Source organism: Myotis brandtii, unplaced genomic scaffold (genome assembly GCF_000412655.1).
Source record: "Myotis brandtii unplaced genomic scaffold, ASM41265v1 scaffold573, whole genome shotgun sequence".
In the NCBI taxonomy this organism is placed as follows: Eukaryota; Metazoa; Chordata; class Mammalia; order Chiroptera; family Vespertilionidae; genus Myotis; species Myotis brandtii.
Window position 1 is genome coordinate 2,512,927 of NW_005370145.1, and position 26,782 is coordinate 2,539,708.

Here is a 26,782-nt window from a genome sequence, read left to right on the forward strand (position 1 = left end):
GGCCTGCACCTCTCGCAATCCAGGACCCCTCGGGGGATATCAGAGAGCTGGTTTTGGACCGATCCCACGGGCCAGGCCAAGGGACCCCACTAGTGCACGAATTTGGGCACCGGGCCTCTAGTAGTACAATAATTGTAAATAATAATGCAAGAATAAACTGTGTTTCATATGCTCACAACCGTAAGCCTACTTTTATCCGACCCCGTATTAAAATGTGGGGGGAAAACAAAAGGTGGGTCTCAGATCAAGGGACTGGGGTTCAGTGGGTTTTGCGCTGCTTCTCATGGCAATGGCTGTGGTCAGTCGCCCAGTGACCCTGCGCGGCGCTGACCCAATGTTCTGGGTGACCCTGGACCAGAGATCCCAAACTGGCACTAGTAACATTCGGGTGGGTAATGCTTTGTGCTGGAGCTGTGCTAGCCTGTGCATTGTGGGTGGTAGCAGCATCCCTGGCCTCAGCCCACCGGTGCCTGTAGCACCTCCCCGAATGGTGACTGCCAAAACGACGGACATCGCCAAATGTCCCCTGGTCCGCAAAAACTCCCCGAGCTGAGAACCATTGCACTAGAGCCGGAGAAGTTTAACAAGCAAGGACAGCGTCCCCCTCCTCGTGGTTCCAACGCTCCAAAAATGTTACGTGGAAAATTCCAGAAAGAAACAATTTGTAGTTTTAAATTGCTTGCCATTCTGAGTAGCTTGACGAAACCTTGCCCCGCCCTGCTCCGTGACCATCCCTATGTGCGGAGTCTCCACGTGGTATGTGCTTCCACCGTTAGTCACTTAGCGCTCGGTTCTCCAACGGCTGTCACGGTGCCGCGGTGCTGTGTTCGTCACCCTTACCTTACTGATAACGCCACATTCGTGCAACTTTTATAACAGTCCATTTTCGTAATTGTTCTGTTGGTTTTAGTTCTTGTTGTTAATCTCTTACTGTGCCTAATTTACAAATTAAACTTTATCACAGGTATGTGCGTATGTATGTGTAGAAAAAACAGTATATACAGCGTTTGGTACTAAATGCGATCTCAGGCCCCTCGCAGACGGAGGGAACTGCCGTGTGTATTGCAAACAAGCAAAGGACAGAAGCCCCTAGAGGGGCGTCTCCTCTTAAGCCTTCTGAGCCCTCGGGACACTGCTGTGCACGTGAGTTTCTGAAGGGGAGTGAAGAGGTTTCCAACCGTCTTTGACGGCAAAGCCCTTTTTGGCAGAGAACTTGACAGACTGAGGCTGCCCCGACTTCCCCTTGGGAGACCCTGCCCTGGGCCCCTGGAGGGAGGGGCAGAGGAGGCAAAGTCGGCATCGGCACACTCACTCTAACACCTTGGCCACTGGGCCAGTTCTCATCCCTGAGTCTGACCCTCTCCCCCTCTCCAGCTTCCCCGGCCACACTCCGAGCAGCAGCACCCAGCCCAGGGCAGGCAGACTGGGCTCTCGCTGTGTTTGTCGGGGAAAGGCAGGAATCTGTCACACCCAGCCCTCAGCCCAGGGGGTCTGAGCCAACTCCCCCTCCCCCCCCCCCCCCCCCCCCCGGCCCCCCTCCCAAAACAGTGGGAAAGGGACAGGATGCGGCCGGGGAACAGCATCAGGACAGCAGGCTTTGGAGAGGCGACCCCACTGACTCAGAGGACAAGTTCCCCGACCAGGTTCGCCAGCACAGCAGGCTTGGCTGTACCCGCCTGGCACCTCTATGTGCTCGGGCTCCTCTGCCCGGGTCCCTGTCCTGCCTGCGTGGGCCACTCTGGGTTCCTTTCTCGTGTCTGGCTGGCCTGGAGCCCGCCAGGACAGAGGGCCGACTCCCCTCCCTAAGCACCTGAGCGGGAGTGAGGTGAGCTATCAGGGCAATACCATCCGGCCAAGCAACAGGCTTGTGGGGCCTCCTTTCCCTCCAGGCCCCTCCCTGGGATTGGTTCTTAAGCTCATCCGTCAGGTTTCAGACCCCGGGATCCAGAGTCTTGACCTTCCCAATCGTGACCCCAAAGCAGTACGTGCACAGTACCTGTCGGAGGCAGGGGGCTCCTGTGAGTGCCAGGGCTGGCCGGAATCCCAGAACCGCTGGGGCGCTCCCAGGTGGTCTCTGGTGGGAGAAAGGAACAAAATCGCGTTCAGAATTTCATAAGTAGAACCTGAGAGGACGACAGAGCAGAGCTACTAGTAGGTGGTCAGAGCTGAAAAAAATAGTCCTGGCCACTCACCTTCCTCCCTAAACCCAGGGACGAGGAGCCTGCTTTGGGCTGCCACACCCTTCCCACCTCCCATGACGACAGAATTCTCTTTGCTGGGGACCCTTCTCCACAGCTGGCACCAGAAGGGGGTGGCTTTCCAGCTGGGATCCCCTGAAAGGTTCCCCCAAGGCCCCTCCCGCTCTTATCCCCAAAGGCTGCTAACTCATGGGCCTCCTGGAACCCTTCTGTCTCTGGTCCTGGAACCCTACCTGCCCACTGGGCCTTCCCCCCAAATGCCATTGTCACATGAAACCCCAAAGCATAGAGGAAAGAGCCCTGGCCTGGGGGCCTGCACGGAGACATGGTCCTCTGTCAAAGGGGGTGATTCCCGCCCTCCGTCCTGTTTGAATTATAGCTGCTGGCCGGGCTGGCCTCCCTTCCGGTGCCCAGCTGCTCGGTCCAGCCAGGAGCAAAGCCGTGGCTGCATCTATATTATTGTCCCCTGAGCACTACTTTACCCATTTCACCGCTAGGAACAGGCTTCTGATCAAATTATCTGGTGATGAGAAATAGAACTTTCTTACCATGTAACATTGGGTGCAACAGAAAACCACAACGAAGAAATGTCGCCCATAACCCTACAACTTGGAGGTCATCACAACACTTCGGTATCTATATGTCCATTTGTTCCTTAGAGCAAAAGCATACCGCACGTTCTTTTCATGAATAGGCTTTTGTGAGTATCTTTCCAAAATCACTTAAGGTGCCAGGTAGTCTAGAGGTTAGGACCTACTCACAGTAGGGGGTCTTACCTCCTCACCCCACAGTGCCTGAGTCCGAGTCCCAGCTCTGCCTCTTACCACCAGTGTAACCCTGGCCAACCTAATTGTGCTCTCAGTGCCGCAGTTTGCTCCTCTGGAAATGAGGTCAATAATGGTATCTACCCAAGACAGTCCTCGTATTCAGGCCACATGCCCATATACAAGTGCTTAGCATAAAGTTCTTTTTAAAGTTGGCCCAATAGCCTTGGCCGGGTTGCTCAGCTGGTTGGAGCATTGCCCAGTACACCAAAAGGTTGCAGGTTCATTCCCTGGTTGGGGCGTGTAGAGGAGGCAACCAATAGATGTTTCTCTCTCCCACTCTCCCTTCCTCTCTCTCTAAATATCAATCAATAAAAATCATATCCTTGGGTGAGGATTAAAAGAGATAAAAATAAAAAAAAATAAAGTGAGTCCAATGTATGAATATAACATTAGTTAATAAAAAAATCCTAATCCTGAAAATGCAATTGTCTCAAATCTTAAAAATAAAAACAAGCAAAACTCTTTTAATGACTTCTCTCCATCAGGATTCACAAGAACTGGGTTTTTGCCTCAGCTCTGCCTCTATGTCTGCTGTGCTGCCCAAGGCAAGACACTCTGCCTCTCTGGTCCTCCAATTCTTAACCCAAAAAGAAGGGGCTGGGCTAACTGGTCTTTTAGGCCTCAGTCCTCCTGCCCTGTAGCTTTGATTGGTGATCTTAAAATCTGAAGACCCATGTGCTGACTGGCTCTCAGACACCAAGATGTGGAGACCCCACCAGGCTTGCCACAGAGACAATGCAGATGCCTGAAGGATCTGTCCCTGCCCGTCCTGGTCTTGGCCAGCTCTGACCAAACACAAAGTCACTGTGAGCCCGGGGCTGGAGTGAGGCCGGGCCAAGCAGACATCTGGAGAGACCACCAGGGCTCTGGCTGCGTGACCTCAGCAGTAGCAGGAAAAGCCGCCCCAGCTGACCATACCACCCACAGGGAGGGAGCCATTTCCAGGTCTTTTGCAATAAAAGACTCGCTAATCCATTTACAGCAGGCCAGGCCCCTTGACCAAGCCAAAGCAAAACTGCCTGGCAGCTCGGCCCATGCTACTCTGAATTGAAGCCCTTTTGCATTCTCTGGGGTTCCATTCCTGGGGTTCCAGGTGACCATCCAGACTCCTAACAGAGTCGCTGCCATGCAGATCCCAAAGGCTCTGGGACACGGTACAGTCAGAGTGGAAGAAGTGAGACCTTCTCTCAGAAAGTCCCGTCCAACCCAAGTCACGAGAACACATTTTTTCTTAAAGGCAACTCCAACTCATTCAGGCCTCCACCACGGACACCAGGGCGGCCCAGCACACACACACACACACACACACACACACGCACTGACTGCGGATCAGACCAGCCGAGGGAGGCTGCCACTCCAGCCCTCGAGGCCACAAGCCAGAAATGGCCATTTCCCCCTCCGAGGGGTGTCCTTTTCCTCTCCTTGGCTGCCCCGTGTAGAATAGAACTTTTAAAGAGGAAGTACACCTGAAAGGTGGAAAGTGATGTAAATTTCAGACCACAGATGTGCCCTCCTTAAGACAACAACAATAGTAACACTAACAATGAACAGTGCATGAGGGAGAAGTAACGCTCCACAGTCACTTCTGGTCTTCGTTCCCCCTTGTCAAGACGAGTCCTGTTTACACTAGAGCAGTGATGGCGAACCTATGACACGCGTGTCAGAGGTGACACACGAACTCATTTTTGTGGTTGATTTTTCTTTGTTAAATGGCATTTAAATATATAAAATAAATATCAAAAATATAAGTCTTTGTTTCACTATGGTTGCAAATATCAAAAAATTTCTATATGTGACACGGCACCAGAGTTAAGTTAGGGTTTTTCAAAATGCTGACACGCCGAGCTCAAAAGGTTCGCCATCACTGCACTAGAGGCATTGGCAACCAGCCCCTGGGCCTAGGACGCTGGTCATGGTGATTTGCCTTAAGCCCACCTGTGAGCCACCCCTTACTCCCCTAATCCCCCCACCCACAGGCCAGTGGACTCCTGCTCCTGATTGGCCCATTTCCTTGGCTGTGGGGTGGCTCTCTGCTGCCCCCAGTGGCTATCAGGTGAAATAACCCTAGGTACCAGCCCAGGGGAAATTCAGCTTTCTGGTACTGGCTGGAACCTGGGATTCCTGTAGTCCCCTCCTCTTTGCCTCTTTTTAGACTCCTCTTTCTGGGTTTCTCACTTTCTCTGCTCCCCCACCTCTTGTTTCTTCCTCTCCCTTGTTTGGTGGTGGCCCCGACCGTGGCTTCTCTTCTGGCCCCTGTTTTCCTCACCAGGAGGGTCTGCTGGACTCAGGTTTTCCTAGATTGACGGTAGCCCCACTGCTCCCTTCTCCAGCTCTTGTTCCTCCTCATCTGGAAGCTCCATTTCTATGAGGCTGCTCTGCCATGTCCTCTACCCCAAGCAGGAAGGAGAGTCCCAGGAGAACAACAGGAGCCCCGTGCCCTGGTCCAGGGGGGCAGCCCTCTGAGAATGCCGGCTGCAGGGAGCCGTGGGCAACGTGAGCACCCGGAGGGCCTGTGCAGCTGGTGAGCACCCCGAGGGCCTGCGCAGCTGGGTGAGCACCCGGAGGGCCTGCACAGCTGGTGAGCACCCGGAGGGCCTGCACAGCTGGGTGAGCACCCCCAGGGCCTGCACAGCTGGGTGAGCACCCCCAGGGCCTGCACAGCTGTCCAGGACTCTCAGCAGCACAATCTGTGGTCCCCTCCCAGCACCAGTGCTTCCTTGGCCCTGGCTTTGTAATCACTTTACCAGTAGGGGGCTCTGGCTGCAGGATATGCCTACCTCCTTCCTAAAGTTAAATCAGAAACTACTGCTCTCTGAGCCTCCATCTGTGCCGGGCCCATCTCGAGTCCCCCCACATTGCGTGTCTCCTTCAGAGGTCACAAAACACTATGAAACGGGTGCTATTGTTTCTACTTTTTGTGGAAGAAACTGAGGCCTCAGGAGAAAGAGCAGAGCTGGGACTCAGTGTGACAGCAAAGTCTGCCACGGTAGCCACACCAACACCTCTGAGCTCTGCGCTGGGGGCTCTGGGAGCTGCGGCCAAACTGGGCTGTTTGAGTCTATACACCACTCTTTACTGGAGAACCACCGCAAAATTAGTATTATTATGTTAATTCAATATAATATGATAAATTTATAATAAATTATTATAATAATACTAGAGGCTCGGTGCATGAAAATCGTGCACTGGTTTGTGTGTGTGTGTGTGTGTGTGTGGGGGGGGGGGACTGGCCTGTGCTCTCTCGAAGTCCGGGAGCCCTTGGGGGTATGTCCAACTGATGGCTTAGGCCCGCTCTCTGGGGAGCAGGCCTAAGCCGTCAGTTAGACATCCTTAGTGCTTCCATGGAGGTGGGAGAGGCTCCTGCCACCACCGCTGCACTCACCAGCTGTGAACCTGGTTTCTGGCTGAGTGGCCCTCCCCCTGTGGGAGCGCACTGACCACCAGGGGGCAGCTCCTGCATTGAGCGTCTGCCCCCCAGTGGTCAGTGCGCGTCATAGCGACTGGTCGTTCTGCCTTTCGGTTGATTTGCATATTAGCCTTTTATTATATAGGATAATAAATTATTTATTATAAACATTAGAAATATTTATTAGAGATGATTTTACATATAGATATATTATTAGCATATTTGGCACTATATCTGGCACTGTTCTTGGCACCGGAGACACTGCAGGCCTTTGACAGGGCAAACTCCCTCCTCCTTCTTCAGTTACATTCTTATGGTCATGATACTATTGTATTTTTGAATATCAATATACTAGAGGCCCGGTACACGAAATTCGTGTACTCGGGTTTGGAGGGGTCCCTCAGCCTGGATTGCGAGAGGGCGCAGGCCAGGTCAAGGGACCCCACCGGTGCATGATCAGGGCCGGGAGGGACAGGGAGGTTGGCCAGCCAGAGAGGGACCATGGGAGGGCTCCAGGGCATGTCTGGCCCTCTCACTCAGTCCCAATCAGATGGACCACAGCAGCAGGCTAACCTACAGGTCAGAGTGTCTGCCCCTAGTGGTCAGCGCACGTCATAGCCAGTGGTTGAATAGCCTTAGTATATCATTAGCATATTACGCTTTGATTGGTTGAATGGCCGACCAGACCACCAGACACTTAGCATATTAGGCTTTTATTATATAGGATAACATTTTTGATGAAAGGAAATCTAAAATATTTCTAATGGGGGTGAAGGGAGGAAGTCATACCAGGAGACAGGTAATAAGTATGTAAGACATGTTAGGTTAGAGGGTGGTGTGTTCTGAAGAGAATAAAGCAGAGAAGTGGGTAAGAAGTGTTATTAGGAAGGGATATAATTTGGTCAGGTGGCTTCGGAAGGCCTCGCTAAGAAAGGCACATTTAGTAGTATCTGTTGCTGCATCACAAATTACCCTAAATTTAGCAGCTTAAATCAACAAGCATTCATTGTCACCTGGGTCGGTGAGTCAGGACTCGGGAGCGGCTGAGCCTGGCACTTCTGGCTCGGGCTCTCCCATGGGGCTGCAGTCTGCATCCATTACCTCTTACATCATCGAGGGCTTGACTGGGGCTGGAGGCGCCACTTCCAGGTGGCTCCCTGGCCACCAGCAGGAGCCAAAGTTGCGCGCAAACACACACACACACACACACACACACACACAGCAGCTGCTTGCCCTGAGGGCGCGAGCTGAGATGTCTTTATAATCCAGCCTCAGAACTGACTCTCTGTGAAGACTTCCCACTTCTGTGGGTCACACAGCCCAATCCTGACAGAAGGTAAGGGACTCACACCGACATGTGCGACAGGACGTGGGGGCACTGGGGCCGCGTATGAAGCTGGTGGCTGCACAAATGGAGGAACAAGCTACGCACATATCTGAGGGAAGAGAAGTCCAGGCCGAGGGAACAGGAGAGGAAAAGGCTCAGAGACAGGCACATGTCTGCCATCTACAGAGAGCAGCAGGATGGATGGCGTGGCTGAAGAGGCTGTAAGTAACAGGGGCTGGAATGGGTCGCCCAGGGCCACGGTTCTCAAAGCGGGATCCCCAGACCAGCAGCACAGCATCCCCTGGGTTTTGTCAGATGTGCACGTTCTCAGCCCTAAGACAATGAGTTCCTGCATTCGAAACTCTAAGGAGGACCCTGTGGCCTATGTTTCCACCAGCCCCCCAGTGATTTGGGTGCTTGCCCAGGTTTAGGAACCACTGCTCAAGGTCTTCAAGGTCATGGTGAGGACGGGCTCTTATTCTGAATGTAGGGACAGTCACTGCAGAGTTTGGAGCACAGAAGTGACAGGATCCAATGGCTGCTGTGCCAGGACCTGCGACAGAGGAGGCTCCGGGACAGAGCAGACACGTGCCTCAGTATGCCGGGCGCCCAGCTGGGTCATCTGTCAATGCCGCCTCTGCCTGGCCAGCCTGTCACTCCTGCAGAGGCCAGACAAGCTCGGGAAGAGGGAGAGGGAGAGGCAGGGCTGGTCCCTGTGCCACAAGTGGGGCACGGCCCATCCAGGGGCCTTTACCACGCTGCAGCGGCACTGGCAGCGCTGCCTCCACCAGGGGCCGGGACACTGTGGATCTGGGGTGCCTCAGGCAGGGTTGGGGAAAGGGGTGCCCAGGCAATGGCCCCCTCAGCTCTGGAGCCCTACTCCCGTGCTGCTTTCAGACCCTGCGAGTTGCTTCTTGAGTGATCTAGTACCATCAGGAAGGGCAGCTGGACTGGGAGATTCTTGCTTGGGAAGCTTCATCCAGATTCTCCCCCCCCCCCCGCCCCACCATGGGGCTTCCACTCTGCCCCACCTGTCCACACACAGCGCCGACCCTCGGAAGGGGCAGCAGGCGAGCTCTCAGCCAGTGGGAGGACCCAGAGGCTCGTCCCAGCGAAGGGCTGCGCTTGGCAGTGCTGCCCGGGCCTGACCATAGCCGGGTGCTGCTGACCTGGGCTGGGACGGCTCTCTCAGTCAGCGAGAGACTTCCCCAGGCCCAGCTTCTGCAAACACAGACCCAGCCGGACACCGAGGGCGCCAGTAGAAATGCACGGCAGGAGTACAGCCTGGGCAGGGACAGGGTGGGGAGGGGTAGCTGACACCCCCAATTCCCAGCGCACAGCCCTGCAGGCCCGGGGCACTCCCTGAGCCATGGCTTCTCGTGCTCGGAGGAAGAGGGGGTTGGAGACACCAGGACTCCACTGTCACAGGCGAGGAAATGGGAATGGCGAGCTGCCCTTGAATATGCTGAGGCTGCCTAGAGTCCTGAGTGAGAGCCCGGGGCTGGCGCCACACACACAGATGTGTGAATCCCAGGTCGACTCTGGATACGCACGGCTGTGGGCTCAGCCTCGTTCCCTCAAGCTGAAGCGGGGAAACCCATGGTAGCCCCGTGGTGGGATGAATAGTTAGAGGCACGAACAGTCTCTGACATACAGTGAGCCCTCAAAACACAAGGATGCTAATAAAACCAAACCCTCGCCATTCCTCCCTTCTCTCTGCTTCCCAACTCCTGGATACACATGGCCGTGGGCTCAGCCTCGTTCCCTCAAGCTGAAGTGGGTAACCCATAGCTGCCCGGTGGTGGGATGAATAGTTAGAGGCACAGACAGTCTCTGACATACAGTGAGCCCTCAAAACACAAGGATGCTAATAAAACCAAACCCTCGCCATTCCTCCCTTCTCTCTGCTTCCCAACTTCTACCCTCCGAGCCCTTCCCTCCCTGTCCTCCTCTCCATGCCTTCACAGAGCCCCCCCCCCCAAAGGGAGAAGGAGGAGGGGCTCCTCTGTGGTGCTAGAACCTTCTTAGCCTTTCTGAGCTGCAGGGGGTCCCCACTTCTCCCCACTTCACAGCAGCTCAGAGGATCCTTATGCAGCCGAGTGATCCAGGTTGGGCAGGGGCCTGTGCCCATTTCACAGAGGAGAGAGGCTGGTGAGACCCTGGCCCATTGCTACTGGCCTGAAGCAAGCTCTGGACTGGCTCCAGCCCACACAGAGGGCCTGGGGAGAGCAGGGCCAGGAGCAGTGGGGCGGGGTGGGGGGGAGGGGCTCCAGGTGGGGAGGGGGCTGCCTGAACTCTCTGAGCCTGTCTCTCAACCCCTCAATCCCCAATCGACCAGCCTCCTGAGAGAATGTGCACCTGGGCAGACACACTGGGATCCATGAACCTGGGTGGAGGGGAAATGAGGGTTGACCTCAATGTGGGAAAAGGGTGCCTTGTCACTGAGTTGATAGATGCTGGCAGCCAATTGCCAGTTCACAGACCCCCATCTTAGGGTTAAGAATGTTGTAAGTAGACGCCAAGAAGGAAAATCTATTGAAACTAAAGCCTGGACACTCGGGATCTGAAACCTAAGCACAGGTTCCTGGCAGAGCTCCAGTCCCGCTTCCCAAATGTAGTTATTCACCAGGAACGCGCTTGTTAAAAATACTGATGCCCAGATCTTGCGTTTCAAGATTCTGGTTTAGCAGGTGTTGGGTGGAACCCAGAAGCCAGCATCTTAACCAGCAGTCTCAGTGACTAACCAGAGGGGGGAAGCTGGCAGAGGCCGTGGTAACACAGTCGCCGGAACCAGCCACAGCCCGGGAGGTGTCCAGATGGACAAAACCCCAGGGCATGGGTCTGGGTCAGGCGTAGGCTCAGCCAGGTGAGAAGCAAGATGCACAGTGGCCATGGGGGGTGACCCCCCCAATGCCCACCACCTCCACCCCAACCTTCAATAACTATGAGGTTCATAGCTATCCCCAGAGAACCCCAACTTCAACATGAGGCTGTGTTATCTGCATTGGTTCCCGGGGGACTTGCCAATTAGAATAGGTTGTCAGAGCCCTTTAGCGTGACTGAGTCCTTAGAGCAAGGGGTGGGGAACGTCCATATCAGGCCTGTGAAATCACTGGGTCTGGCCCTGCCGAGGCATTAGGGGTGAGTTAATTAAATGACCAAATATAGCAGCTAATGTTTAAGTTGATCATTTTGTATAGCCCTCGAATGACGTTATAAATATCCACGTGGCCCTGGGCAGAAGAAAGGCTCCCCACCCCTGCCTTAGAGCCTTTCCGAGAACAGTGAGGTGAAGAGGAGAGAGGAGGAAGCACTGTGCAGGAGAAGCAGCCGGGAGGGGAAAGGCAGTGGCAGGTCCTAGTGAGCGGGCACAGGGTGGCAGGGGAAGGGGAGGGGGAGCAGGTTGCTCCGCAGGACCCGCCTCCTTCACGAAGCCTTATCTTACATCCTGGAGGGCAAAGGCCTGAGTTAGGACAAGAAGGATGAGTTTTATGCAGTCCTGTCCCCAGGCGTCCGGGGTAGACAGAGCTGACAGATCAGGGCGACAGGATATTGTCTTGCTGGCGGGACCTGGGAGAGTCCCGGTGACCTCATGGTAAATGACCGAATATAGCAGCTAATGTTTAAGTTGATCATGTTGTAAGCCCTCGAATGACGTTATAAATATCCACGTGGCCCTGGGCAGAAGAAAGGCTCCCCACCCCTGCCTTAGAGCCTTTCCGAGAACAGTGAGGTGAAGAGGAGAGAGGAGGAAGCACTGTGCAGGAGAAGCAGCCGGGAGGGGAAAGGCAGTGGCAGGTCCTAGTGAGCGGGCACAGGGTGGCAGGGGAAGGGGAGGGGGAGCAGGTTGCTCCGCAGGACCCGCCTCCTTCACGAAGCCTTATCTTACATCCTGGAGGGCAAAGGCCTGAGTTAGGACAAGAAGGATGAGTTTTATGCAGTCCTGTCCCCAGGCGTCCGGGGTAGACAGAGCTGACAGATCAGGGCGACAGGATATTGTCTTGCTGGCGGGACCTGGGAGAGTCCCGGTGACCTCATGGTCCTGTGTGCTCCCCGTCAACACCATTCAGACATTCTGAGCGCTAACCGTGCAGGCACCAGGCTGGGGAGGAGCTGGGGCTCCCAGCATTCACGCTGCCCTCGGGGGCTGCCAGGCTGCCTGGAAGCCCGGCTAACCCCTTCCCACCTCAGCCTTAGCACCTGCTTCCAAGCCCATCCCTCCTGCAGACGTGCTCGGAGGAAGGGGCTGTGTCCGTCCGTGTCTGCCTGTCCCCCAGGCCCTGAGCCCAGTAGACGCTCACTACGTGCTGATGAATGAAGACTCGCTCAAAGCAGCTGTTAGAACTACTAGTATGTTCGGTCAGATGGCCCATGGCTGAGTTAAAAAATGAGTGTGTGAGTGTGTGAGTGTGAGTGCATGCGGGCTCTCGGTACACCGCGGGAGGCCTGAGTAAATGTATGCGCTCGGAAAACTCCCCAAGGACTACACAGCATGTGCTGCTGGTTAATTCTTAAAACTCTATAACAACAGAGTTTTAAAAAATCGCAATCAGAATTACAAAACATCACGAAGAATTAGAACTACCCATGATCAGGACCCTGCTCTAAGAACTGTCCAAACCCCAGAGTGCCTCCCCACCCCCCCCATGCAGATCCCCATCCCAGGGGCATCCCTACTCGGCCACAATAGGGACCAGCGCACACTGTACAGAATAGGACGTGGGGTGGGCAGCTCCCACTGTCAGTGACAATTTTCTGCTAAACAGCTGCTAATGCAAAGAGGCAAGTGTGCAGAGTAAAAACCTAAATAAATGTCTGGAGCAAACCCAGAAAAGGGGGCATGAGACACCACCAGGCCCGGAGACGGGGCCGGACGAAGAGCTCAACACCGGGTTTCCCAGTTCTGAGGCGGGGCTGCTCTGAGACACCCTGTCTTTCTAAAACGGCTTTTTCATAAGCTGTCTGAGTAGGCTCTATTCCTATAGCAAGACAGCCCCTGCACGTCCACATCCCCAGACTGCACTGCCCCGTACCCGGCCAACGCCAGCCCCCAGGCCATGAGACCCACTTCTGGATGTTCCGTGAACAAGCTGAACCGTGGCTTCTTCACATGCCCCGGAGGGTCTTCCATACCCTTGGCGTGGAGATCGCACGCGCAGCTGCCCGGAAGCTTCTCTCCCAGGAAGTGGCGTTGCCCACCCAGGCGTCACCTTTCCGATTTGTTTCCTGAGAAACAGCATTTATGAACTTCAATCGCTCTGCACTGCTGATCCATATTTAGAAGGCTTTCCAGTAAAAGGTGTGACTTCCCGTTTAGGAACCATGCTCAGAATCCCTAAGAGTGTTGCTTTTCACAAGACGGAGGAAAGCTGTCAGAGAGCGCTGGGGTTATTTTGGGAAATAGAAATAATAATCATTTCTCTGAGGGATGGCCGCTGAGGCCCTTCCAACTGCTGGGTCCCGGGGAAGGCCAGCCAGCTCCCCAAATGCAAAGGACCCCAGCGGCTCCCCAGGCACAGAGGAGAGCCCTTATCATGGGCCGACACTGCAAAAAGTGTACAGAAATGCTGGGCAAAAGAAGCTATTCCCAAACATCGAGAAATGGCATTCCGGATGGAGGTGACCACACAAAATGGGGAAGAAATAGGCACATTTGGAGCTGAATGAAATAAAATCCGTGGGAATTGCATGAGCAAAGAGGCCTGAAAGCCTCCTTAGGGAGCAGGTGGAAAGCTACAAACAGAGCAGCCTCCCAGGTGGGCTTCAGAGCCCATCAGCGCCACCTAGGGGACTGGGAGAGCAGGGCGTGGGGGCCAGCCCTGAGTTTCTGCTTCTCAGCTCTGTGAGGCCTGCGCACCTGCCTTTCTAACGAGTTCCCAGGTGATGTTGATGCTGCTGTCCGGGAACCCCACTTTGAGAACCACAGGCCTAGAGGAAGACAAGGAAGGGCAGAGTTCTCCGCAACAGTCCACCCTTCCTCCAGGTGTTAAAGGTGGAACCCTTAAAAAAAAAGTTTGTTTAAAGGCACAACAATGAAAACAACCCACACATTCCTCTGACTTCAAAGCACCCACTGCTTATGCCATTTCCTCCAAGCAGGTGTTGCTGCTGGAACCCACAGTGACTATTTAAGTTGGCCCGAGAGACCCAAAAAAAGAAGAGTGAACCTAACAGGGCAGATGTTCTGAGAGCAAAGAAGAGGTTCCCCCAGAACCACAAACACTCAGGTTGCCATGGAGGCCTCTCGGGGGTTCCACCCCGGCTCGAAAGCCTGCCAGCTGAGACGACTTTGCATTTGCACACCTGGGAATAAGAATCCACTCTTGGTGTGCGAGGCTTGAGCCAGCTGGGCGGGGACGTGGTGAACAAAAGCATCGTGTGCTCCCTGACCCTTTCTGCTCCGTCCCCAAGGCTCTGCCCCGCTGTCCTCCTGCTACCCTGTTCTGTCGTGTCCCCACTCCCACCAACACTTATCGTATTTATAGTCCAGCAGCAGGAAGCAAGTGAAGTGAGGCCGGAAGGAGGCAGGCAGGGAGGGGGTCTCTTAGACTCCCAGCCTGGTGCACCCCTCCTCTGAGGCAGAGATCACGTGACCCAGAAGCCCTGGTGCTCCTCACACCATGTAAAAACGTTTGCTCGGGGCCCTTTCAGCTTCTGGTTTGTACATCTCAGCCCTGGAAGAAACCCCGGGACTCAAGGCCACTTCTGTAGAGGAGCAGAGGTGGATGGGATGCTACGCTGGGGAAGGGAAAGCAAGAGAGAGCACCTCTATTTCAGAGAAATTGTTCTCACCCTCCTTACAAAAGTAGTACAGATCCCGGAGAAACCAGTGGGAGACACACAGGAGCAAGAGAGAAAACAAAAGTCCTCCCTAACCCCCGGGCTCAGAAACCACCACTCCGGCCAAGCAGCTCCCCCGCCCACACATGAATGCCAAGGTGGATCACCGAGCGAAGGAGCAGAGGGCACCCCAGACAGTGGCAATCGGGGACGGAGACCGGTGGTGGCAGGGAGTGCGGCCCTGTCTGCATGGCCACTATGGTCTGGCCCTCGGGGAGAGACAGGGCTTGAAAGGGCTTTCAAAGCCGGCTCAGTGCCCTCTTTTAGAGACGGGGAATCACAGAGGGAGGGACTGATTGAAGCGCAGAGAGGGGGTGTCACCTCCAGCCACGTCCTCTTGGGGACCTGCCAGGAGCCGCACAGGAGGATCTGCCAGCCACCTGCTCGGTGGGCCTCTCTTCTGAAGCTTGGATGAAAGCTCGGCACTTCCTCTGGGAACCACCGGAACCCTGGGATCCAGGCAGCTGTGTTAAGGCAGAGCCCACCCCCCATTCACGGAGACGCTGACAAGCTGAAGGCAGGCCACCTCCCCTGCTGCTGCTGCTGCTGCCTGACCCTCCGACCAGGTGCCACAGGTGCAGGTGACAGACTGTGCCTCTGCGGGGCAGCTAGGGGAACACACACACGGGCCTGGCTTAGCAGCGTCCAAAGAACCGCAAGCGGCGTGCTGGGCTGGGGCACGGAAGTGTACTGGTTTTCAGGGGCTGCCCCCAAATACCACAAACTAAAGCCATCGTGTCACCATTCTGGAAGCCGCAAGTCTGAGATGCGGGTGTTAGCAGGTGGTTCCTCCTGAGGATGTGAGGGAGCATCTGTTCCAGGCCTCTCTCTCCTGGCCCTCGGGGCCTTGGCCAGTCCTTGGCTCGTAGCCATTCTCCCGTGTCCTCACACTGTCTTCCCTCTGTGGCCAATTCCCTACGGTCAGGGCCCCACCTATGGTCAGGCCCGTCCGCCCTGCTCCGGCACGACCTCATCTTAACTTCATCTGCAAAGGCCCTTCAACCAAGGTCCCATTCACAGGGACTGGGGGTCAGGACTTGGACATCTTTGGTGGGAGGGGTGCACAGTTCATCCCATACCAGGAGGCAAAAGGCTGGATCTGGCCGGGGGCGTTAGGAGGCCGGGATGGACGTCAAGTTAACACACGGAGTTCATTTGGGGGCAGGAAAGTCTAGATAAACAAAAGGCAGAGGGATCGGGGGATTCAGCAGCAGGAGGTTTGGGTCCGTGGCAGGGCCCAGAGGGGCAGCAAGGAGACCGACATCAGGGACCGAAGGCATCCCGGGCCAGATGGCATCCTGGCAGAGCACACGTGTACAGACAGGCTGCTTGTAAAAATGATGAAAATGTTCTGTACCAGCTGGAACTTTGCTCCCACCTTCCACGCCAAGAGCCCCCAGTCACCAAGCCTTCCACTAGGTCCCCACAAGGGCCACTAAGGGCTAATGCCAGGGTAGGGAGCAGGACCCCTCCAGTCCACTCCCCTGCTGGACACTTAATAACATCCTCCCCTCTCCCGGCTAAGGGAGCTATTTCTTCTCGGGCTGAGGGTGCCTTTGGGCACACAGCGAGGCAGCTCCCACGGCTGGCAAGAGGGCAGGAGCTGCATTCAGCAGGAATGCCCAGGGGCCCGCTGGGCACAAGGCCCAGCTTACGATCTGTCCAAGGACGGCAGGACCCTGCAGGGTGGGGTCTCTGTGCCCCGTGCACAGCCCAGCACCCGGCGACCAGGGAGGGGCTCCCAGTAAACAGGCGTCTTGCATGACTAACGCCTCACCCCGTTCTCCTCCTCCCACGCCTCTTGGATGAGTGCTGCCTTCTCTGGAATCCAACTGGGACCGAAATAACAAAAGAGCTGCTCCCCGCTCCATGCCCCTCCCTCCATAATAAAGATCTCATCTTCAGGAGAGCGCGCCAGCATTACACAGGGAGGCACACGCCCACACGGGGGCGAAGGGCACTTTGGTGTAAGACTCCTGCTTGCATAGGAAAGAAAACGGCCTGCAGCCCACAAGGAAAGTCCCACCTGGCACTCCCCCTCCCCTTCAGGGAGCTCTCCGCTCCGCAGCTCCGCAGCCCTGCAGCCCTTGGCATTGTTTGCCCACCACCCCTGCGCGAAGCCACCCAAGTGCAAAGTAGTGCTGGCGCTTTGAGCAAACACTTGTTGCTTGATAATCAAGTCACAAGTTCCCTGCCCACTCACTCATCAGCATATAACCTACAGCCCATCTTGCTAGGAGTTCCACTGACTCCAAGGGACCTAACCCTTTAAACAGCTACACTGGCTATATCTGCCCAGACGCCCTTCCCTGCACACCCTAACCTCCTGCCATAGCCACATGTTCCCATGGCTCCTGCCCCCCAACACGCACACAGGCCTTATACAAGCCCCTGGAGGCTTGTATAAATTTCCTGCATTTCAAAGCTCCGGGAATGAGGCAGAGCGAGGGCTGAGTTTGAAGGTCCTTCTCTTGAAGTTGATGTTGCAGATCTGTGGACCAACATTAGCCACTTCTCCTTAGACCCTTCATTCTCTTACCTGGTCCCATAATCTCCGATTTTCAAGTGCATTTATAAGATATCTTTCTGACTGCCTGTCTCACGCCAATTCTCCCCTGCAATACCTGGTGCACATCCATGAGGCTCTGTCTGAACACAGGTCAAAGTCGATGCCCTCAAGAACTGGACATGTAAAATGAATGGATGAATATAAGAAAAATCAGGGTAGTGGCAACCCTCTCAGCTCCATTCAGGTGTGTTCAGGGGTGTTGGTGGGTCCAGTGTGGCCACACCTCATGATTTTTCAAGAGAAGACAAGTATTCAGGCATCTATGAAAAACCTCCCAATATTCCAATGTTGGCAACTGATTGAACATTTTGAAGCACTGTGTGCACAGCATAAGATGCTTCTGGGGACAGTCTGTGGCCTCAAGACCACCTACCAGGGGACATTCGCTATACCTTTTTCTTTGCAGGACAGCCCACCAGGACCTGGAGGTCCTGACTCTGCCCTGACCGTCACCCCTGCCACCACACATAGAGGCACCATAATGCCACTTCCCCAGAATCCAGTCATCGTAGACCAGCACTGTTTAAAAAGAGTGCAAACCAAGCGAACGTCATTCCGAAGGGCACACAACTCACAGTCATCCTATGCTGTGTTCGGCTTTTAACTAAGAATACTGGTCGATCTAATGACTCGCAGAGATCCTGCCACTTGAAACAAGTGAGCTACGGGTTGTGCAGTGGGAGGAAAGGTGAGAACACGGAGACTGTCCGCTGGCACACACTTCCCAACCAAGCAGAGGTGAAATCTCCGGGGAGAGAAAGGTGGGAGAAGAATGACCGCTCCCCATAGAGGCTGGACTGTCTCAGTGGACGCTGAGTGGCTCGAAGGCAGGATGGTGTTCATTTTGTCCCAATGTCAGAGTGCTACGCAGAGCAGGAACATAAAATTAGCATAAGCCCCAACCTCTCTGACTTACCCTCAGCCAGAATCAAAGTTGAAACCAGAGTCCACAGGTGTTTTTTTGTGTGTGTGTGTGTTTAAAAATTTTAAATAAAAATATTTTTATTGATTTCAGAGAGGAAGGGAGAAGGAGAGAGAGACAGAAACATCAATGATGAGAGAGAATCATTGATCGGCTGCCTCCAGCATACCCCACACTGGGTATCGAGACTGCAACCTGGTCATATGCCCTGACTCACGGGGAATCGAACCTTGACCTCCTGGTTTACAGGATGATGCTCAACCACTGACCCCCACCTTCTGGGCCACGGGTGTTTTTAAAATAGCAAAAATGCTGAGGTTTATAAAAAGAACTATTGACTCAGAAGCTTTGAAATTATAAAACCTGCCATATATTCTATTATACAGGTAAGAATAAAGACTAGAAACTACAGTCGGCTCTCCAATCTATGGGTTTGCATCAACCACGGAGCACAAATTTTTCTACTACCAATAAATCAACAAACAACAAGTGATGGCGAGGATGTGGAGAAAAAGGAGCCCTGGGACAGTGCAGGTGGGAATGCAGACTGGTGCAGCCACTATGGAAAACAGCGTGGAGTTTCCTAAAAAAATCAAAAATGGAACTGCCAGGCCCGGCCGGTGTGGCTCAGTGGTTGAGCATTGACCTGTGAACCAGGAGGGCAAGGTTCATCTCCCCATCAGGGCACATGCCCAGGTTGCAGGCTCAATTCCCAATGTGGTGCGTGCTGGAGGCAGCTGATCAGGGATTCTCTCTCATTGTTGATGTTTCTATCTCTCTCTCCCTCTCCCTTCTTCTTTGAAATCAATAAAAATATATTAAAAATAAAAGCACACAATACAGTGACTTTTGGTATATTTCACAATTCATACAACTATCACCACTATCTAATTTTAGAACATTCTTATTCCCTCAAAAAGAAACCTCCTACCTCTTAGCAGTCACTCTCATTCACCCCTTCCCCAGTCCCTGGAAACTAATCTACTTCCTGAGTCTATGGATTTGCCTATTCTAGGCATTTCACATAAAGGGAAGCATACAATATGTGGCTTTGTGTCTGGCTTCTTTCACTTAGCACGATGTTTCCAAGGTCCCTCCGTGTTGTAGCATGTGTTAGAGCTTCATTCCGTTCTATGGCTGAGGTCCTATTGCCGGGATGGTCCACATTTTGTTTTCCAGTCATCGGCTGATGAACACTTACGCTGTTTCTGGCCATTATGATTAATGCTGCTATGAGCATTCGTATATAGTAGGTTTGTTGTTTTCTTTTTAAAATATATTTTATTGATTTTTTACAGAGAGGAAGGGAGAGAGGGGTAGAGAGTTAGAAACATCGATGAGAGAGAAACATCAATCAGCTGCCTCCTGCACACCCCTTACTGGGGATGTGCCCGCAACCAAGGTACATGCCCTTGACCGGAATCGAACCTGGGACCTTTCAGTCCACAGGCTGACGCTCTATCCACTGAGCCAAACCGGTTAGGGCTCATATATAGGTTTTTGTGTGCATGGATGTTTTCAGTTCTCTTGGGTATATATCTAGGAGTGGAACTGCTGGGTCACATTCCACATTCTTTTTGTTTCACTTCATATCTAAGCCATTTGCTGCTTATCAGGGACTCCACCCACCAGACAATGAGGAAAGTTCAAAAGCAGTCATGTTCAAAGTAACTCAGCTTTTTAGAATACAGCCAACAATAAAATACTTGCTGTCTTTGTCTTTTGACTTTTATGGCTCCTCAACTTCCTGGCAGTGCGAGCGACTCTCTAACCCACTTGGCATCGGCCAAGATTCCAAGAGATTATCGGTCTTAAAAACTGGTGAGAAATGGGGGGTGTGTTGTGCACTCAAGCGTTAACTTAACACTACAAATCAAAGTGGAATCTCTGGGAGAAAACACAAGACCCAAACAGAAGAGATTAATAGTAAGCTCTAAGGTCTAACAGCTTTCCACTCAGAGTCCATTAGAGAAAAAAATCAAGCCAAAATAAGAAAAGTTCATGACCACACGCGCACACACGCACACGCACACACTTCAATCAACCAGACCTGCCAAGTGAAAGCATCTTTTTAGTCTCACATTTGTGCAACACAGATGGACAGAAGAAACTAAATCGATGTTTTCTGGGCATAGACGTTTCTCATGGCAACTTTTATTAATGGAATTATCAGGGCTGCTCTATCCTGGGAGCTAGGAAAGTATCCAATTATTTGTAACAAAGAAAAGCTCCAAGAATGCTTTTAAAAGTGCTCTATGGGAAACTGATCCAGAAACTCACATTAGCTCCTGGTGTAATGAAGTTAAATGGGAATCTACTCATTTAAAGAAAAATTAAAACAAGAAATCAAGAAAACAACCAACTATTTGGCAAACAAACCCCAAAGCTCAAATCCTGGCTTAATCCTCCAAACTTTCACTCACAAACATAATAAAACATTTACACATATGGGTTCTTTGTCAAAAGAGCTTAAAAACAATTCCCAGCTCTCCTGGGTTTCAGCTGACACTCTAACAAGATAGTTAAGTTTCCCTTAAAAATGAGTGTTGCCCTAACCCAGTGGTCGGCAAACCGCGGCTCGAGAGCCACATGCGGCTCTTTGGCCCCTTGAGTGCGGCTCTTCCACAAAATACCATGTGCGGACGTGCACGTACAGTGCGATTGAAACTTCGTGGCCCATGCGCAGAAGTCAGTTTTCGGCCTGGGCGACTCTATTTTGAAGAAGTGGCATTAGAAGAAGTGGGGATACGTTCGCTGAGGTCGACCCTCAGAGTGAGGACGTTTTTAGCAAAGGCCAGCTTAGGCGTACCCTAATTAAGTTAATAACAATGTACTTACCTATATAGTTTAAGTTTAAAAAATTTGGCTCTCAAAAGAAATTTCAATCGTTGTACTGTTGATATTTGGCTCTGTTGACTAATGAGTTTGTCGACCACTGCCCTAACTGGTTTGGCACAGTGGATAGAGCGTCAGCCTGCGGACTCAAGGGTCCCAGGTTCGATTCTGGTCAAGGGCATGTACCTTGGTTGCGGGCACATCCCCAGTGGGGGGTATGCAGGAGGCAGCTGATTGATGTTTCTCATCGATGTTTCTCTCTATCCCCCTCTCCCTTTCTCTCTGTAAAAAATATCAATAAAATATATTTAAAGAAATGAGTGTTACTTCAGATAATTTTTTCTACTAATCTATGGACTCAGCTCCCCTACTGCTAAGTAAGTCACCACCACCACCACCCCCATGGCCATCCTCCTAAATGATGAGGAAAATATCAAACATTAGAAGACTGGGGGCCCAGGCATATCCTGGCATATGAATGGCCAGGTGAGTTAGTCTTTACCACACGGAGGACTCCATTTCCTCATGTGTAAAAAGAACGATTCTATTTGTTAGACCAGGAATCCCCAAACTTTTTCTTTCAAGAGACAGAGAGTAAATATTTTTGGCTTTGCGAGTCACGTGGTTTCAACTCTGCCATCGTCATGCCAAGACAACCTTAAACCATGTGTAAACACAAGAGCACGGTGTGTTCCAATAAAAACGTATTTATAAAAATAAGCTACAAGCTGCCCTTGGTCCAAGGGCTGTACCCGGCCAACTCCTCTTTTCGATGATTAAAAGTCATTGGCAGCTGGAACCCCATGAGCTATCAATTCACGGAGGTCTGAGAGGGGAGAGGGGTGTACACCACCGCGCGCAGTTCTACGGGCGTCTCTGCATGAGGACACGGGCATTGGGGTCTCCCTATTCCCACCACCCGCCTCCTCCTGTTTTGGTTGATACCTCACCCGCGCCCCACTGACCTTCACCATGACCTTGGATAAAACATCACTATGTGGGGGTGGAGTCAGGCTTTCTGAGAGTTTGCTGGGGGCCAGGTGGTACAATCAAAAAGCTTGAGGAAAGAGATCTGCAAGGGGAGAGCTTGGCCAATGGGAAATAGGAGATGAGAGGGAGGTGAGCAGATTGAACACCCCTGCGCACCTTCGGAGGGACCTGCTGGGGCTCTGCGGTTCACTAGCCACACCCACCAGTGCGCTGGCATCTCCCTTCATCTCCTCTCTCACCAGCTCTTACTGCTCAGGGCGCACACCTCCTAAATGAGACATTAACACTTAATTCTTGCCGCAGGCTCTGCTCTCTAGAGAAAGAGAACTATGACTTACCCCTCAAATAACCTTCTTTCTTCAGAAATGAAAGGCCCAGATAAAAGAAATACAACCACTGGATTTGAAGTGCACAAAGACTAATAGGAAAGAGGTAAAATCGTGATTCATAGATTAATAAACAAAACTAACCTTGGCCTTCATTACTGGCCTGTTATGTCCAAATGGTAAAATATATCCTGAACAATGTCTAGCAGCATCTCTCCAAAAAGAAAACCTGAACAGCTACCACCATATCACTGTTGAGTGATTAAATGTGCATATCTGGCCTTCCAATTATGAATGGAACAAATGACGTTCTACTACATCTCTTGACAAGCGATCATCTGTTGTGCAAATAGTAGTCCCCCTACCCCACCCCAACACCAGTTCAGGTCCCTGGACAGGACAGCCTGCTGATAATAGCTCACTATCTAAGAACTAAACACAACCCCAAGTTTTTGGCCATTGAGTCAACTTTGGGTGAGAACTAAAGCAGTTTCTGAAACAGTGGAGGACAAGCAATTTCCTGAGAGCAGAACCCCTCCCTACCTGGGGTTTTGGCCTGAGCTCAGGGCCCCCCTGCATGACGAAACGCTCTGGAGAGCCACAGCACGGAGCCACAGGGGGGCATGGGGACTTCCCAAAGTCTCATAAAAAGCATGCGTCGTGGCCTTACTGAAAACAAGAACGTTATTACGTTAACGTACCCACTGGAACTTCCTGTTAGCCACCTGGCCCAACACTATTTACTAAGTAGCCTATGCTTTCCCCTGTGATTTAACTAGCCCCCCATTGTGAATCTGATCCGTATTTCAGCCTGTCTGTCTGTCTGTCTGACTGCCCCTGGCTGACAGCCGTCGCTCCCTTGCCTTTCCTGCCATCGCCCTCTTTGGATTCCGCACGTCTGACAATTTTGCAGTCTCCCTGCCCCTCCCTTGCGGTCTGCTCTGCAGGGCTCTCCCCTGGGGCTGCCCTGGGTGACCTGTGATCCCATGACGTCACTTCTCAGATGCTGAAATGCAAACTCTGGGTGGCCACCTGCGGTCGCGCAGGTTGGTCACGGTGCCGCAGTGTCAGGCCAAGCGGGATGTGGGGTGAAATCCATTCTGCTCTCCGCTTGCCAAGCGGTGCACCCACAGAGTCCCCAGATCCCCACCGCTAGCCCAGACGTCCTGAGTCACAGACCCATCCATCCAAACATATGCTCACATCTCTCCCGGAATGTCCTCCAAGGAACACGCTCTACGTGGATTCACCTTCTTTCTCCTAAACCCGCTCACCCCCCCGCCCCGCGCCCCATCCCCTGTCCTCACTGCATGCCTGCGGCACACGAGGCAGAAGACTCGGAGGTGTCCGAGCGCTAGGTTGGTCACGGTGCCGCAGTGTCAGGCCAAGCGGGATGTGGGGTGAAATCCATTCTGCTCTCCGCTTGCCAAGCGGTGCACCCACAGAGTCCCCAGGTCCCCACCTCTAGCCCAGATGTCCCCTGAGTCACAGACCCATCCGTCCAAACATATGCTCACATCTCTCCCGGAATGTCCCCCAAGGAACACGCTCTACGTGGATTCACCTTCTTTCTCCTAAACCCGCTCACCCCCCCGCCCCGCGCCCCATCCCCTGTCCTCACTGCATGCCTGCGGCACACGAGGCAGAAGACTCGGAGGTGTCCGAGCGCTCTCCGTGCCCTGACTTGGAGCATCCCCCTGACAGATTCTCCCTCCTCCTCTCCGGCCAGCGGTGCACACGGAGCTGACCTCATTACTTCTCTTCTCATTTAGTCTGCCAGGCTCCGTGCTCGCTGTCTTAAACCCTTCCCTCTGCTGCACAAGCAGTCTTGCCACAATGTCCTGATCATGTCACACACGGCTCTGGATCCTACCACAGTCTCCACTGCCCACAGGGCCAAGTCCCAAGGCCTCCAAGGGCCTCAGAGGGTCTTTCATGGCTCAGATCCCTAAGCCCCTCTGTCACTTCTCTGCTCCTTCCCAAACACATCAGCCTCTCCTTGCAGCCTTGCCTTTGCGCATGCAGAGACCTCAGCTTGGATCCCTGACTCCAGCGCCCCCTCCTGGAAGGCTTGATTGATACCCAGAGGAAGTTGATGACTCCCTTCCCTGAGCCCCAGATACCCATGCGAACACCCACAGCGCCTGTTGGTGTCTGTGTGTCTGACGCCATGAGAACTGCGATCTGTGAAGGCGGAGATGGCCTCTCTTTGGATTTTGTATCCCCACAGCCCAGACAAGTGCCGTGACAATCCCCGCCCATAAAATCCTGAGTGGACTAGACATAAGCAGATTAACCAGAGCCTGGCAATACAGATGTAAACTGGGCTTTAAACTCCTTCTATCTGTATGCGGTACAAAAACAGGGACAGATGCCTATTGTGCCCAAGCAGACTCTATGAAAGAACTGATTAGGGATTAGGGGAGACGGAGTATTTGGGAAAGGTGAGAAGAGAGGAATGGCCGGGCGGCTTAGAGCGGGGCCCTGGTGGCTTCTGCCTCCTGGGCAGTGGTGCATGCCTCTGGCCTGACCCATAAGTGGGACAGGCCCCGGAGTCAGGGCAGAAAGCTGGATACAGCGGGCCCAGCTGCGAGGTGACAAGTATCAGGAGGTCAGATAACGCAGGTGTGAGAAGAGCAAGCAGCTATTCTAATAGGTCCTTTCCTGCAGAAAGGCAGGCAGATCCAAAAACTTAAACAGTAGCCCAACAGCCAAACAAAACCACCTAAGAACAGGTTCCAGAGGACCAGGGAGGCAGGTGGGCCTCCCATCCCCTTAGGCCAGTGGTTCTCAACCTTCCTAATGCCGTGACCCTTTAATACAGTTCCTCATGTTGTGGTGACACCCAACCATAAAATGATTTTTGTTGCTACTTCATAATTGTAATTTTGCTACTGTTATGAATCGTAATGTAAATATCTGATATGCAGGATGTATTTTCATTGTTACAAATTGAACATAATTAAAGCATAGTGACTAATCACAAAAACAATATGTAATTACATATGTGTTTTCCGATGGTCTTAGCCGACCCCTGTGAAAGGGTCGTTCGACCCCCACAGGGGTCGCGACCCACAGGTTGAGAACCACTGCCTTAGACTAAGGAGCAGAGTCCTTAACATGATGTTCATGTTCTATAGACAATCCCCCAAACATGACTAACTCTTTGCTATCAGGAGGGCATTTCCATTGGCAGCCCTTTCCTCATCCTCCCCATCTGAGCTGAAGGGTACTTCTTCCTCCAGGAAGCCTTCCCTGATCTCCAGGGTCTCAAATGAATTTGCTCTCAAAACACCCTGGGCTTCCCCTTCAAGGTTCTGCTCAGAATTGTTATCAAATACGTATTCATTTAAATTCTGTTTCCACTATAAGAAGAAGCACTTAGAGGGCAGGGACTGATTCTTATCATATCCCCAGCATTCAGCACTCTGCCTGGAGCAGATCTGAGGCCCACTGAGCAAGTGTCTGCTGAGTGAACAATTCAATCAAACAGCTGAAGAATGAATTAAACAATGAATGGATAAAACTGGCCTGTGTCTAGAATGCAAGACCAGGAAGCCAGGATTACCCTGAGCACATGAGAGAAGGAAGGGGAGGGGAAGTCGGGCCACTTCTACTGCAGATGACAGAGACCACAATGGGGTCGGCAGCCAACTGGACCTGCGGCCAACCCCAGCCCACCCTGCTGTCATACAGCCTGTGACTCCTAGACTCACATCGTCTTTCACATTTTGAAATGGTTAAAAAGAAGACTATTTCAGTTTTTGAAATTCACACATCAGTACCCATAAATAAGGCTTTATTGGAACACAGCCTCACCCCTTGGTTTCTGTACTGTCCACGGCTGCTTTAGCATGATAGTGGTAGAGCTGAGGGGCTGTGACAGAGAATATATGAGCCTCAAGGCCTAAAAGATATACTACCTTTACAGAAAAAGTTTACTGAACCCTGGCCTACAGTCTCTTGCAATCACTATATCCCAGAACTCACAGAAATGCTGACCCGGTGGCATATGCTAAAACCTGGGCCTCAGAAAAAAGCTGCCAGACACTGTTTGTTAATGTAAAATGGGACTTAAATATCCCCTTAATAAAGAAGGGCTAGTTAAACTAATATCATACACTAGCAATGGACTACTACACAGCTATCTTTAAAATGGGTTAGGCTAAAATGTACAAGTATAGAAAGATGTCCACAGTACACTGTCAAAGAAATTTATAAAACAACATGGATCGTTTTTCCAATCTTTTAGAAAGACTAGCTGTACATATGTTTAGAAGGTGAGAAAATATGATTATCTGGAAGAATATGTGATAAATAGGGAACTGGACCAGGGATTTAAATTTTTTATTTTAAATACTTTTGCACTCACTGAAGTTTTTGCTGAGAATACATTTTTCTCTAATTTTGTTGATTTCAGAGAGGAAGGGAGAGGGAGAGAGAGATAGAAACATCAATGATGAGAGAGAATCATTGATTGGCTGCCTCCTGCACGCCCACTGCTGGGGATGGAGCCCACAACCTGGGCATGTGCCCTTGACT

At 52.4% G+C, this 26,782-nt stretch overlaps 1 protein-coding gene and 1 long non-coding RNA gene across 6 annotated transcripts in view; one reads left to right on the top strand and one right to left on the bottom strand.

The window, feature by feature from the left end:
• The window catches only part of LOC106728239, a 12,535-nt gene extending 8,697 nt beyond the window's left edge, over positions 1 to 3,838 (top strand). Inside the window, exon 3 of the long non-coding RNA XR_001364517.1 lies at positions 3,756 to 3,838. This is a non-coding gene — a long non-coding RNA (uncharacterized LOC106728239). The remainder of the gene's footprint in view (positions 1 to 3,755) is intronic.
• Positions 1 to 26,782, bottom strand: part of GAS7 (growth arrest-specific 7) — a 208,312-nt gene that overhangs the window by 49,724 nt on the left and 131,806 nt on the right. For all 5 annotated transcript variants that reach the window (XM_005878809.2, XM_005878811.2, XM_005878805.2 and 2 more), the window contains exon 3: positions 1,997 to 2,074. In XM_005878809.2, the coding sequence (XP_005878871.1) occupies positions 1,997 to 2,074 (78 nt within the window). The remainder of the gene's footprint in view (positions 1 to 1,996; positions 2,075 to 26,782) is intronic.